The 12,189-nt window shown below is 47.1% G+C and overlaps 1 protein-coding gene and 1 long non-coding RNA gene across 9 annotated transcripts in view; one reads left to right on the top strand and one right to left on the bottom strand.

Annotated features, from left to right (window-relative positions):
* Positions 1–959: 959 nt before the first annotated feature.
* Positions 960–12,189, bottom strand: part of CASZ1 (castor zinc finger 1) — a 198,403-nt gene continuing 187,173 nt past the window's right edge. For 7 of the 8 annotated variants that reach the window (XM_048326118.1, XM_048326120.1, XM_048326117.1 and 4 more), the window contains 3 exons: positions 10,579–10,813; positions 8,900–9,193; positions 960–5,615 (listed from right to left, as the gene is read on the bottom strand). In XM_048326118.1, coding sequence (XP_048182075.1) covers positions 4,360–5,615; positions 8,900–9,193; positions 10,579–10,813 — 1,785 coding nt within the window. In that variant the 3' untranslated portion in view covers positions 960–4,359. The remainder of the gene's footprint in view (positions 5,616–8,899; positions 9,194–10,578; positions 10,814–12,189) is intronic. The other variant, XM_048326121.1, reaches the window with a different exon arrangement.
* LOC125336951 lies at positions 5,592–9,058 on the top strand. Its single transcript, XR_007207894.1, has 3 exons — positions 5,592–6,612; positions 7,551–7,684; positions 8,272–9,058. It is a non-coding gene; the product is annotated as an uncharacterized LOC125336951 (long non-coding RNA).

Genomic DNA, 12,189 nt, shown 5'->3' with positions numbered 1-12,189 from the left:
TATACACACACACATATATATGTGCATACATATTATTTTTATATTTATATATATACACATACATATTTATAAAACATTAAAAAGAGCATTGGTGGTTCAAGCATTTATTTCCCCCCCTCCCCCATGGAAAGAAAAAAAAAAAACAACAACAAAACAAAATAAAATTACACATTTAAAATTCAAAATGAGCTAGCAATGGCTTATAGTCCTAGTGTGCAATATGGATATTACAAAAGGCTAGAATCCTCCCTCATTGTCTTTTTTTTTTCCATTTTTTTGTTTTTTAAGGTTGTTTTTTTTTTTGCTACATTGGAAAAAGTTTTTGAAATTTTTTTCTTTACAAAATTCCTTCCACGCAGACTTTAATCCAGTTGAGTTTGTGGCTAGAATGAACAATCTAGTCAATAGTTTTTATTTAATTTTTTTGCTCTTCAGCAGTGAATGGTAGCAGAATCAGGAGGGTCCCTCTCAAGGTTTATTTTGTTTGGTTTTTATCTTGTTTTGGACAAAATAGTTCCATTTCCTCTCTCCTCTTTCCCCTCCTTATAGAGCCAGTTGAATCTCCCTCTCTTTCTCTGGTCATTCTTTAGATAGTCCCATTGCTATGAGAGCTTGGAATGACAAACCACCTGCTCTGATGGGGTCATTGGGCTGTTGAGGCCCTTGTTCAGAAAAGCACTTAAGCTCGGGCTTAAACGTGGGCCCACTCAGTCATCTGCTTAAGGGTTTTGCTGAATTAAAGCCTGAACATGGCAGAATAAAAAAGTCGGGTTCAACTTTCTTTTGTTGTTGTTGCGAACAGAGACAGTGTAAGAGTTACAGAAACAGGACTGGGAGAAGGATGGGGTCAGGCTGGCCGGGTGGCCACTGTCCTGCAAGGGCACCTGACCCTCTGTGGGGGTCAGGCCCTGCTCAGGGGTCACCTTTAGCAGTAGCCTGTTGGGAAAGAACTTTCATTCCCTGTGCCAGCTCCTAGAGAAGAGGCGATAGAAGTTTGGGAGAAGGGCTGAGATGTTAGGGAGAAGTAGGGTGCCTTGGGGGAGAAAATGGTGTGCATAGATAAACACGGGCCCTTCTGGCACACTCAGCCACACAGGATGTGTGACACAGGGCCCCATCCAGGTGGACCCTGGCGCGGGTGCACCAGCCACTCCTGCCTCCGGCTGCTCCTGGGATGGTGCGTCCCGTCCAGCACTGGCAGAGCCACTGGACATCTCTTACCCCCTTCCTCCACACACTTCTGCTTTCCCCACTGTTGTGCAGTGACTCAGTCAGTGGAGTCTGGTGAGATAGGACAGGGGAGAGGTAAAACACTGTGTCACAGTGCAGGGTCCCAGCTGCCAAGAGCAGGGACATGACCTGTCTATCCTGCGGGGACATGAGTGGCCCAAGGAAGCCCTCTGGTCACCCCTGGCACCAGCTCCATGTGCCCAGGCAGGACATGCTCTCAGGAGGGCTTGGTCCTGCTCCCACAGTCACTGACAGAGATCCTGTTGATTTTGGCGGTACAAAATAATCACATCTGCTTTGCAAGATGTGGCTTGTGTTAATCTGAGGATTCCTCCTGGAGCCCATCACCATACTATCTAAGTAGCTGAACATGGGGAAAATGTACAAGTACAGAACCTGCAGCAAATGCTAGTAAAGTAAAATCTTTTTGCCCCATCCCATTTTGAGAAATTCCAGGGCATCATTCCATCACTCTGCCCCAGGAACGTGAGCTTCATTCTGTTCAAGAATGGGGTTGTGCTAGGAAACACACAGCTGAGGGCAGGGGATATACCAAACAAAACAAAAACAAACAAACAAACAAAAAAAACCCCCTATAAAAATAAAAGCCACACAAATAGCTGATAGAGGAAAAGAACTCCAAAGAATTAAATAAACTACAAACTAGTAATAATATTTCATATGTTTTCATTTGTTTCATCTCTACAAAATTCAAGTTAGAATTCGGAATCGTGCAGGTCCGGTCAGTGCTGGGAGTGTGAAGTCAGCCTCAAACCACAGCATTAAGGCTTCCCCCTCCCCTGCCACCCCTACAAACATACACTACATTGAAAGAGAGAGAGAAAAAAAAAAAAAAAAAAAAAAAAAAAAGAGGAAAAAAAAAAAAAGGAGAAAAAAAATTGCACACAATTAACCATATGTAAGGGCTATCCAGAAGGCAGGTGACACCTCCCCCTCCACCCACTGGCATTGGTGGTTTCTCTTTTGTTCTATATATAGTAATAACCTTTACAGGAAAAATACTGTACAACTTTTTTTTTTTCCTTTCCTTTTGAAACATTAGCTGAACATTCAGTCCCCACATTTACACAGCTGAGCTGCTTGTTTATAAATCAGACCTGATCTGCACCAGTTCCTTAGGGAAATAACAAAAAAAAAAAAAAAAAAAGGAAGAGAAACCTAAACTTCTTGAGGCCTTTATCTGTTCCGGGTGACAATAAATCCTGGGGATCCCTTAGAGCTGAAGTGCTCAGGGAGCTGAGGAGGGGAGAGGGTGCCTGCATGGTATTGGAAAAAAAGATTTTTTTTTTTTAAAAAAAGGACAAAGCTCAGACTAATCTGGTATACTTAAAACTGGCACCAAAATAACTATCAGAATTAATTCATACTAGTCCTTCTGGTGCCCTGGTGTGTGTAGACAAGCCCTCTCAGGCTCAAGCAAGGATTTGGGGTCAAACAGCTACTGTCTCACCTGCCAGAGTCCGGGACAGTGTCCTGTAGTGTGTGTTCCCAGATCAGGCCAGGAAAAGATAGCAGGGAAGAGCCTGGAACCAGGGGAAAGCCCAAGCTGCTGGAGGTGGCAGGTCTCAACACAGTCTGGTTGCATTTGCTTATGCAGTGCCCAAGCCCTCAGCCCTACTCATCAAAATATGTCAGGATGGCCCAGACCTGCAGCAATTCTTGGGTGGCACCTCCCCAGCGCTGGGGTCTCTGGGCTGTGGGGGTGCAGCAGGATCTGTAACTGCAAAACCCAGGACTAGGCAGTACAGGTCCAGGGGTGCTGCAGAACAGGGGTGTCCCCCTCCCCACCCCAGAGCTGAGCAGGACACCCCACCATGGGCTCAGAGCGTGTCCTGCCTTCTCCTCCCTGGGCAGCAGTGCAAGATCTGTGTCCATCCATGCAGTCACAGACTGGCATGTCTGCAGTGCAGGGCTGGGGACCACGGCTTGGGGACTGGGACCTGTCCAGGTCTGACTGCCTGGGGCAGAGCAGGGCACGTTCTCAAGGCTGCTTTAGTGACCAGGATGCTCCTGTGCAAGCTTGGTGCTCCCTGTGCTGCACCATGGGGCAGGGGCAGCTCAGAGCCTCCTGAGATGGGGATACTGAAGCACCACAAAAACGCCTCACCCTCAGCAGAGAGGAAGCACATACGGGTTGGGATGAGATGGAACTGGATGGCAGAGTAACCCCAGTCCTCCAGTGTGACAGACCCTTTAAACTGCCTGCTGTGTTCTTCCCAGGTTACTTCAGCTAAATCCCTACAGTCAGAACAGCAGGGATGAGGAGAGGTGTCCTACAGAGAAAGTGTAGACTGAGAAAGTTTTACAATATAAATAGCATTCAAAATTATTATCATTAACAGCAAAAAGGATCTGGAAGAACAGAGGAGTGTCCCATTCCCACCCCTGCTCATTCATTAATGCATCCTCATTTATGTGACAATAAATACCCACTCCCACCCTGGCTGTCTGATGCCATTCATTTAATGCTGGAGAAAGAAGGGGGAAGGGTGGAGAGAGAGAGCACACTCCTCACCCCCTCCTTCCCACTGGCAAAAGCTGAGCTACTTGTCTTTGTGACACCAATTCCTTTTATTTTATATATGTGTGTGTGTGTACATTATATAGAGACACACACACAAATATATATTTCTAAAATTCATTACCTCTTGTTCCCACCCACCCCCCTCCAAGAAGTGGAGATTATTATTATTATCGTACAACTGAAAACATGGAAAAATAAAACCCAGAAAGAAAATTGGGGGGATAGAGCCCCACCCATAACAAAGGGTCCCCAGATGGGCACAGGCCCCACGCACCATGCAGGGAGCAAGGAAAAGCAGCAGGTATCCTCAGGGTTCATGTCTGTATAAAGGGTATTTTTTGCTGCATCCTGCCCCCTTGTTCCGGGATCTGTAGAATGGAGTGATGCAGCACCAGTCCTGCTGCGAGTCGATCTCTTATGGGGCCTGGTGAAGAGCAGGGGTTTCCTTCCTTCCTCTCTCTCATTTGTGGCACCGAGTTTGTTTTTCATTTGCCATCCCCATCTTTGTTCTCGCCTCACATGGGGTTCTCTTAGTAATTCTGTGTAAGAGAAAAACCAAACCACTGCCGCTGTTGCCTCTAAGATTAAGGAGAAGCTGCTGGAGCAATGGTGGAGGCTGAGGCAGCAGGCGGAGCTGGAGCAGAAGCAGGAGTCGGGGCTGGAGTGAGGGCTGGCTCGCCCTGTGGCCTGGAAGCATCGCCATGGTCTGTGGAAGAAGCACCCTCCTCTGGTTCTCCATCTTCTTTAGTGGCCAGGCCTTCAGGGTCTGGCAGTGATTCTTCAGAATCTGTGTTCAGGTCTTCCTCCTCCTCATCCTCCTCCTCATCATCATCGTCATCCTCCTCTTCATCATCCTCCTCTTCTTCATTCATCTCCTCCTCATCATCCTCTTCATCCTCTTGGGAAGAGTCATCCTCATCCTCCACATCACCAGAGCCAGATGCCCCAGCGTTCCTCTCCTGTGGCGCGGCCCCAGCTCTGCTTGGGGAAGGGCCCTCGGTGACTTCTGCCTGCTTCTTGCTGAGGTCCAGTGAGTCATTGAGGCCCACACCAGCTGCATTCTGCAGGAAGAAGAGGGAGCTGTTGTTGTCAGTGCTGAGGTTGAGGGAACTGTCCAGGTTGATGGAAGAGTTCTGGATATCATATTCAAGAGTGGAGTGGGCAAGGCCCTCGGGGCCGGGAGAGATGGCAGGCAGCTCCCCTCGCTCCTGCTTCTCGTGTTTGCGCTTGTGCGAGTCCATCTGTGACATCCCCACCACTGTGTGTTTGCAGCCGGGGTAGGTGCAGTGGAAGTGGGAGCATTTGAGTTTGTACTTGCAGTCAGGCACCTCGCAGTCCACGCTCGAGCTGAACTGGCAGAAGCCGGCGGCGCTGATGACGTCCTGCTTGCCGTGGTGCTTGCGGTGGGCTGTCACCTTGGTGCTGTCAGTGCAGCGGAAGCCGCAGCGCAGACAGTGGAAGTGTGTGCTATTGCCAGAGAACTGACAGTCTGGGAAGTTACAACTCAGTGAAGACTTGAAGCGTTTGAAATCATCCAATACTAGGTTGTCAACACGGTCGTGGTGCTGGGCATGCTTATACATGTGGGTACGGCCACAGAACTTGTAGCCACAGTTCTCCCGTGTGCAGTGGTAGTGGGTAACCTTGAGAGAGAACTGGCAGCTGGAGTCCTTGCAGTCCTCGTAGAGGTCATAGCGCCGAAATCCCTCCAGCATCATCCCTTCATCCAGCATCTTGCGTGAGGACGCGGTCTTGCGGCGCTTGCCAAATGGGGACATGTCCTCAATAATCCAGAAACGCTTTTTGGCCCCCGAGGCAGTTGGCATAGTGATGGTGTTCCCTGAGGAGAGAAAGTGCAGAGCGGTGTTGCTGACAGCCAGGTCTCTCCATCTCCCAGCCATCCTGGGAAGCTCTGTATTTGCCAAGTCACAATGCTGCAACCGTTCCCACCCCGCAGCTCATCCCTCGAGCTCTAAGTGAGCCTGAGCCTGAACTCCAGGATCCTGGGTTAGCTGATGCCTGCTGGACATCACTTCCTCAATTTTCAGCATATCCTGCTTTGTCTCTGATTGCTGCTCTGGCAAACCTGATCTTGTCCAAATGTTAACTGTTGCTTCTCTGGTTTGCTACTTTCACAGTTTCTCTTGCTGCTTAACTAATCTCTAGTCCCGTTTTCCTCAAATCAGACTTTAACAGGGAGGAGCTGGCTTGTTCCAGTCCAAGGACTGAGGTGTGTTACTGTACTTCACTGGGGTGGTAAAGAGTTGCAGTGTGCTAAAAGCTTGTATGTGTGCAGTTTTCCCCTATCCAGGCTCTTGTAAATACAGTACAATTGCCAAGGACAGGCAGGAAGTGAAGGAAGATCCCATGCGTGATTAAAACTGCAACGGGGGGGTGTAATTTATAGAAACAGGATGGACTTTGGCCAGGAGACTGCAACATCCCTCACTGTAACGAGCCTACATATTACAATGAGTGCACTTAGAAAGACAGATGGACAGATGTTCAATGGGGCTAATTCTCATCATCACTAGCCAGTGGACTCTGAGAGAAAATACCAGTTCTGCAGCATTCCCTTGGGTCTCAAAAATTACATGATGCCCCTAGTATAAATAAAGATCCCTCATCTATCTTCCACTCTGATTCACAGGGCCAGCATAACTGGCTAGTGCTCGTGTCCCCTAGGATCACACTGACATCAAGGACTCGACCTCAATGTATCTATTAACTTTTTTTTCTTCTTTGCTTGCTGTTTCCAGAATCAACCCACAATCTCCAGTATCAACATGCAGCACAGACAAGGTTGGAGGCAAGAATTTCTTACCAGGTGCAGAACTGTGAGTGTAATTAGAAATTATAGCTTGCAACTAACACATACTTTTTTTTTTTTGCCTCTCTTCCTGCTGAAACTGCCATCTTCTTAGAAGAGGCACGATTTGTGACATACAGTGCCTGGGGCCTGAGAACCCAGAGCAGTTTGCATCCTTGTCTGGGAGACTGAAGGGACAGTCATCTGTTTGAGTGGTGTAGAACTACTTCCTTTCTGGTGGGTGCATAGGTATTACAGGCGATGACCCTTCAGTGACAGCCCTTCAAGAGAAGGTGGTGACCACTGAAGGAAACCTCCCACACAAGCCAATGGGAGTGGTGGCAGGAACCTCCTCTCCCACATGGCTGGGCTGTACAGGTTGTGGGATAAGCAAAGAACGAAAGGTTTTTCTACACCATTTGTTAATGGCTCTTGTGCTCAGACTGTGAATCAGGATACCAGCTTAGGTCATCCATGGTGAGACCATCTGAGTGACATGGAGCTGGTGGAAACTGCACACTAAGGCTGATTTAACCAGCTACCAGTGAAAGAATAACTTTGTCACTGGAGATTTGAAATTGGCAGGCTCTTAACTACAGAATCTGTGACCAATTTACTCTCTGCTCCCCCCTAAACATCTGGTATTGTAAAATCCAGTTCTCCACTCCCAGCCGACTCATATAAGTGCAGTGGTTCCTGCACAAGTCACTGCTGTCCAGATTAACTCCTTTTAAAAAAATTACAGCCAAACCATCAAGTCCCTTAGCATTAATTAATTAATGCTCATATTGTCTGTCTTTGGACGGGAATATGGGATAATCCATTTTAGAGAAAAGACTCTGGATGGGAAATAAGTAGAATTTAAGTATCACCTGTTTAAAACTCTGTATCTACACAGCTTTTAAAATAGTTGGAATAGATGTGCTTAAAACTTTAGTTAAAAACCAATTCTGTTTTCTCATACAGGCAAAGTTTTGGAGTAAGGCATAATGAAGGGAGATGACACCTTGGTGCACTCTCCTCCTTTGCCAATGTTCAGTCCCTGCACCCCATGGAAGAGTACAAGCCTCAGTGGATGTGATCCCCACCAAATCTCAATGGTAAGTGTTCTCCTTAAGCTTATTTCTTTAACCACTAATAATGTGAGCATTCACCAAGCTATACCAAAGTAAAACCAAAAGACACTTAGAAATATTTGATTAGAGGAAGCACAGCACAAGGTTAAGATGTTTCAGGCTGCATGCAATTCAGTTTAAAAAGAAGCAAAGATAGAGTTTCTTGTGAATTTTGTTAATTGGCACACACTCCTCTGGACAAGGCAAGGATCTTTCTCCTGCCAAGTCCCTTGAGAAAAACCTATGAACTGGAGTTGGAAACCCATGAAGTTGGTCCTCCAGCCATACTCCCAACCATTGACCTTGGATTTATGTATTACTAAAACTGGCAGGAAGAATGACTGGGATATTTGTAGGCTGCCAGAAGCCTTATAAGTGTGAACTTTAAGCACAAAGATGTCCTTAATTAACTAGAAAAGAGCTAGGAGTTGGGAAAAGAAGCCAAAACTGAGGCACACCCTAAAAACCATTCCCAGATGGAATGAGAATCCCCAGCCTGAGACATCTCTGATCTTAGTTACACATGGGAATCATGACAGCTTAAAACTGAAATCTATCTGTATTTTCTGCAGCTGATTAGAGCAGATATAAATAACGAGTGTGAGAAACAGCTCGACCTGTCTGATGATGTCATCATGTGACACTGCCTGTACTTCATTCCTCATCCTGGGAAGGCACCCCTGAACTTTGTGGCTTCATATGAAGTTTGCAAGATCAACTGAAACACAGGACCTGGGTACCTCATCAGACATTCATCTGCTGAGATCTGTGCAGCACACTATGGCAGGCACTGGCTTGGGTGGCCTGGAAGATCTAACCAAGAAGTCCAAGTCCCATCAATGCCACATGAGCAAAAGTTTGCTCTGTGGCCACTCTGACATTATCAAGACACTGCAAATGCATTTTAACTGTGGATTTTGTTAGGTTTTTCTCATAGTTAGGAATTGGTGGCAATTGCTCTCAGGTATCCATCCAAATGTCTATGAATGATTTGCTGTGGTTTGGTTCCCCTTGGCTGTGGTTACTGTGTCAGCAGGGAAAAGGAGCAGGCATGGATGGGCCCTTGGATAACATTAGATAAGGCACAGAGTGATCTTTGCTGCTCTACCGACCCAAAGGTGCAGAGAAAAAAAAACGTGGGCAGGGTGAGTGGGGACGGAGCTGGGCACAGGACATGGAGAGAAAGCAAAGAAGTGTTACCTGCTGCATCCTGCACTAAGGGAACGTCACTTTTTACTGGAGTTGGAGTGGCAATGATGGGCGAAAACCCAGCGGTGCTGGCGGCAGGCATGACAATGCCTCTGCTGGCTCCCAGAGTGGCACTGAGCAAGGAGTATGAGAGACAAGATGGAGAGAAGAGATAGGGGAGGGTGGGAAGGGGAGACCTAAGCAGGGCTTGTGAGAAAGATGGAGGCAGAGATGGTGGTGGAGGTTGTGGTGCAGTGTGGGTTGCATCATCGGCAGCAGCAGTAGCAGTAGAAGGAACCAGGCAGCCTGGAGAATGTGGAGAGAAAAAAACCAGAAAAAAAGAAAAAAAAAAAAAAAAAAGAAAAAAACCACAACAAAATGAAACAAAAAAAAAAAAACAAAACAAAAAACCAAAAAACAACAAAACAAGAAACAAAAGAACTGAAATGAGAATCCAGGAGCAGAAGCAATATGATGAAAATGGAAACTACATTCACAAATGTATGAAACAGAACTGCAACAGAGAAGAAACAGAAGGTGAGGAATTGACAGCACTAGGAAGAGGAGAGTTGTCTCTGCAGGAGATAAGCTGGCTTTATGTGTGGAGGAAGAGACACAGGCTTTCAGGCAGGACTTCCCAATTCATTTGGTCTTTCTGGTCCTTGTTCATCTATAGGGTTCCTGCCTGCTTCAATTAACAGCTGTAAGGGTGCTCTGGCACTTGGGGCGGGCGGAGCTGCTCCCCACCTGGAGAGCAGTGGGGGCATTTCCTAGCACTTGGGCCACTACTGACACAGAAGAGAGTGCCAGGACCCACTGCCCCATCAGAACCCTCTGCAGGTGCCCTGATGCCGTGGGGCCAGTGCCATGACCCAGCAGTGCTCCTACAACGTATGACTGTGCTTGTGATAGCCTTTATCTGGGGTGGGAAAGAAAACTAGGAAAATGAGTATGGGATTAAAGCAAACTGAGGCAGCCTATGCAGAATATCCCACTTAACACTGGGAAAGACAGCTGAGAGATCACTGGTCATCACTATATGATGGCAGAATTCCTAGCAGGTATCTGACTCCTGACAAGCTGACCCTGCAATGCAGGGCAGGGGGAGATGGCTCTGCATTATCCTGGCAAACAGGGCAGAAACTTACTTCCCTGAAGAGGAGATGAAGGGGGTCTCCTCTGTGCAACTGCACAAAGTGGAACAAGAATTTTTGGGTGAGGAAGGGAGCTCAGTGAGCTGCTTTCTGAAGATGTGATAGGTTTTATCCCCTGTGTATGTCATATCTGCTGTTGTACTTTACCAGTTCAGGAAAGTGCCTGACTTCAGATGCTGCTTGAGGAAATACAAAAAGGTACCAGAGGAAATGCCAAGTACAGAAGCCCACAGCTCTTTTTTTCTAACTTTTTTTTTTTAATCAGCTATTAAAACAGACCCAACTCCAAGACCCAGGATAAAAACCTCTCTTCATGGGAGGAAAAAGATATGCTGCTAGTTCCTGGATGCTCGAGGTGTCTATTTTGATGGACCTCTTCTCTCAGGTGCTGGAGAGAGCTGGGTTAGTGTGAGGCACTACTGAAGTTGGCACAGTGTGTATTTTAAGGTGCAACTGTCCCTTGGCTTCTTTTTATGAGTTATCTCCCAGGAGAGCAGGCAACTGATGATCCATTTCACACACACCCTTCTCCCTTACCTGCTGATGTACTTTCATTGCCCACTGGAGTGCTGGAGCAGCTGCGGTCCATATTGGAAGATTCAGAGGAGATACCCCCAGGGCTACAGCCAGTATAATCCATGTACTCTTCTGTTTCAGTGTCCATCATGCTTGGGGGTCCCTGAAAGGAAGCTGGGGTTCCTGATGAGGCTGGGCTGGGTGCCATGCTACCAACCTGGGGGAGATTTTCATTTCTTGGAGTGTGGCCAATAACCTGCAGCAGGAAAACAAGACAGGGACTTTTACACCAAAAGCAAGATACCAGGATCAAAACCATCTGTCTGCACATTTATCTCCCTCCACCACAGTTCATGAGGGATAGCTGACACATGCTTGTGAGCAGAACCCATGGCACTGGGGCCAGGAGTGTGAATCCTCCTGCACCAGGAGCTCAGAGCATTAAACCTGGCACATGCATCCTGGTATGTGAATTGTGCTGCACTCGGGAGCTGGGAGTGTTAATCTTGGCACCAGCATCCTGGTGTGTGGATTCTGATTCGTTCACAAAGAGGAGGTGTTAATGTTGGCATTTCCCCCTCACTGTGTAGGCCCTGCTGCAGTCAGACGCTGGAAACACGCCTGAGTCGTGTCAGTACTGAGACCCTGCAGGGCGAACACGGACTGACACCAGGGCCACACGTGTGGGTGGTGGTCACATGCAGCTGCAGTGGCCTGGACAGGTCCATGGGTAGGTCAGACACACCATGAACTGCCTACAGAGCACTAAGGCATGGGAGAAACCAGAGGTTTTATTTCAATTCAGAAGGCACTGGGAGTCCAGCGATCTGGTCAGCTTTGCCACATGCTGTGGGCTGTGGTTTCACCCTCAGTTTGCTGTGCTGCTCCATGGGCTCAACACAGCAGTAGATCAGGACAAGTGCTGCATGCTCCCAGGATTGCTCAGGCCACTACTCCTATTTGTTATTGCTAAGTGGCACAGGATTGCCAGGGAAAGAAGGTGGAGGTCAAACATAGCATTTTCTGCCCAGTGTGCACTAGAATTCTTAGGGTTAGACTCAGCATATGACAAAGAGTAGTGAAGACAAATTTATTTGTTAAATCTTCCTAAGTTTGATTCTTGAACATAAACTTTTTATTTAAGACCAAAAGCTGCCACAACAGCAACACCAGTTCCTTGGCATCTGTGAACTCATTACATCCAACAGCACTAGACTTGAACAGTTCACTTATTGACTGTACTTAATAACTAACAGGGACCTTTCATCCCCATGTTGTGGAATGAAAGAGGGTTCTCATCTTGCTTCCACAGATGGTCCTTTTTGTTTTCCATAAACCAGATGATGTTCTTAGGGTCACATCAGCCACAGGCATTTAAATAAAGACAGCTTGTTTCATCTATCAAGTCAATGGAAGCTAAAACAACTAAAGAGTAAAAATGAGTGAGAGGTAGCAGGGATGCTGTCCTTTGGAGAAGCAGCTCAGTGCTGCAGCTGAAACTCTTCCATTTCTTCAGGAAACAGACAAACCTAATCTACCAGTTGCTCTCCATGTTAGTAAAGCAGAAACTGCATCACTGCTACTTCCTGAGAGAGGAGAGGGAATGCCCCAACTAAATCCACATCAATAAGG

Source organism: Corvus hawaiiensis, chromosome 22 (assembly GCF_020740725.1).
Source record: "Corvus hawaiiensis isolate bCorHaw1 chromosome 22, bCorHaw1.pri.cur, whole genome shotgun sequence".
Lineage (NCBI taxonomy): Eukaryota > Metazoa > Chordata > Aves > Passeriformes > Corvidae > Corvus > Corvus hawaiiensis.
This window is presented reverse-complemented; position numbering and strand designations above follow the sequence as displayed.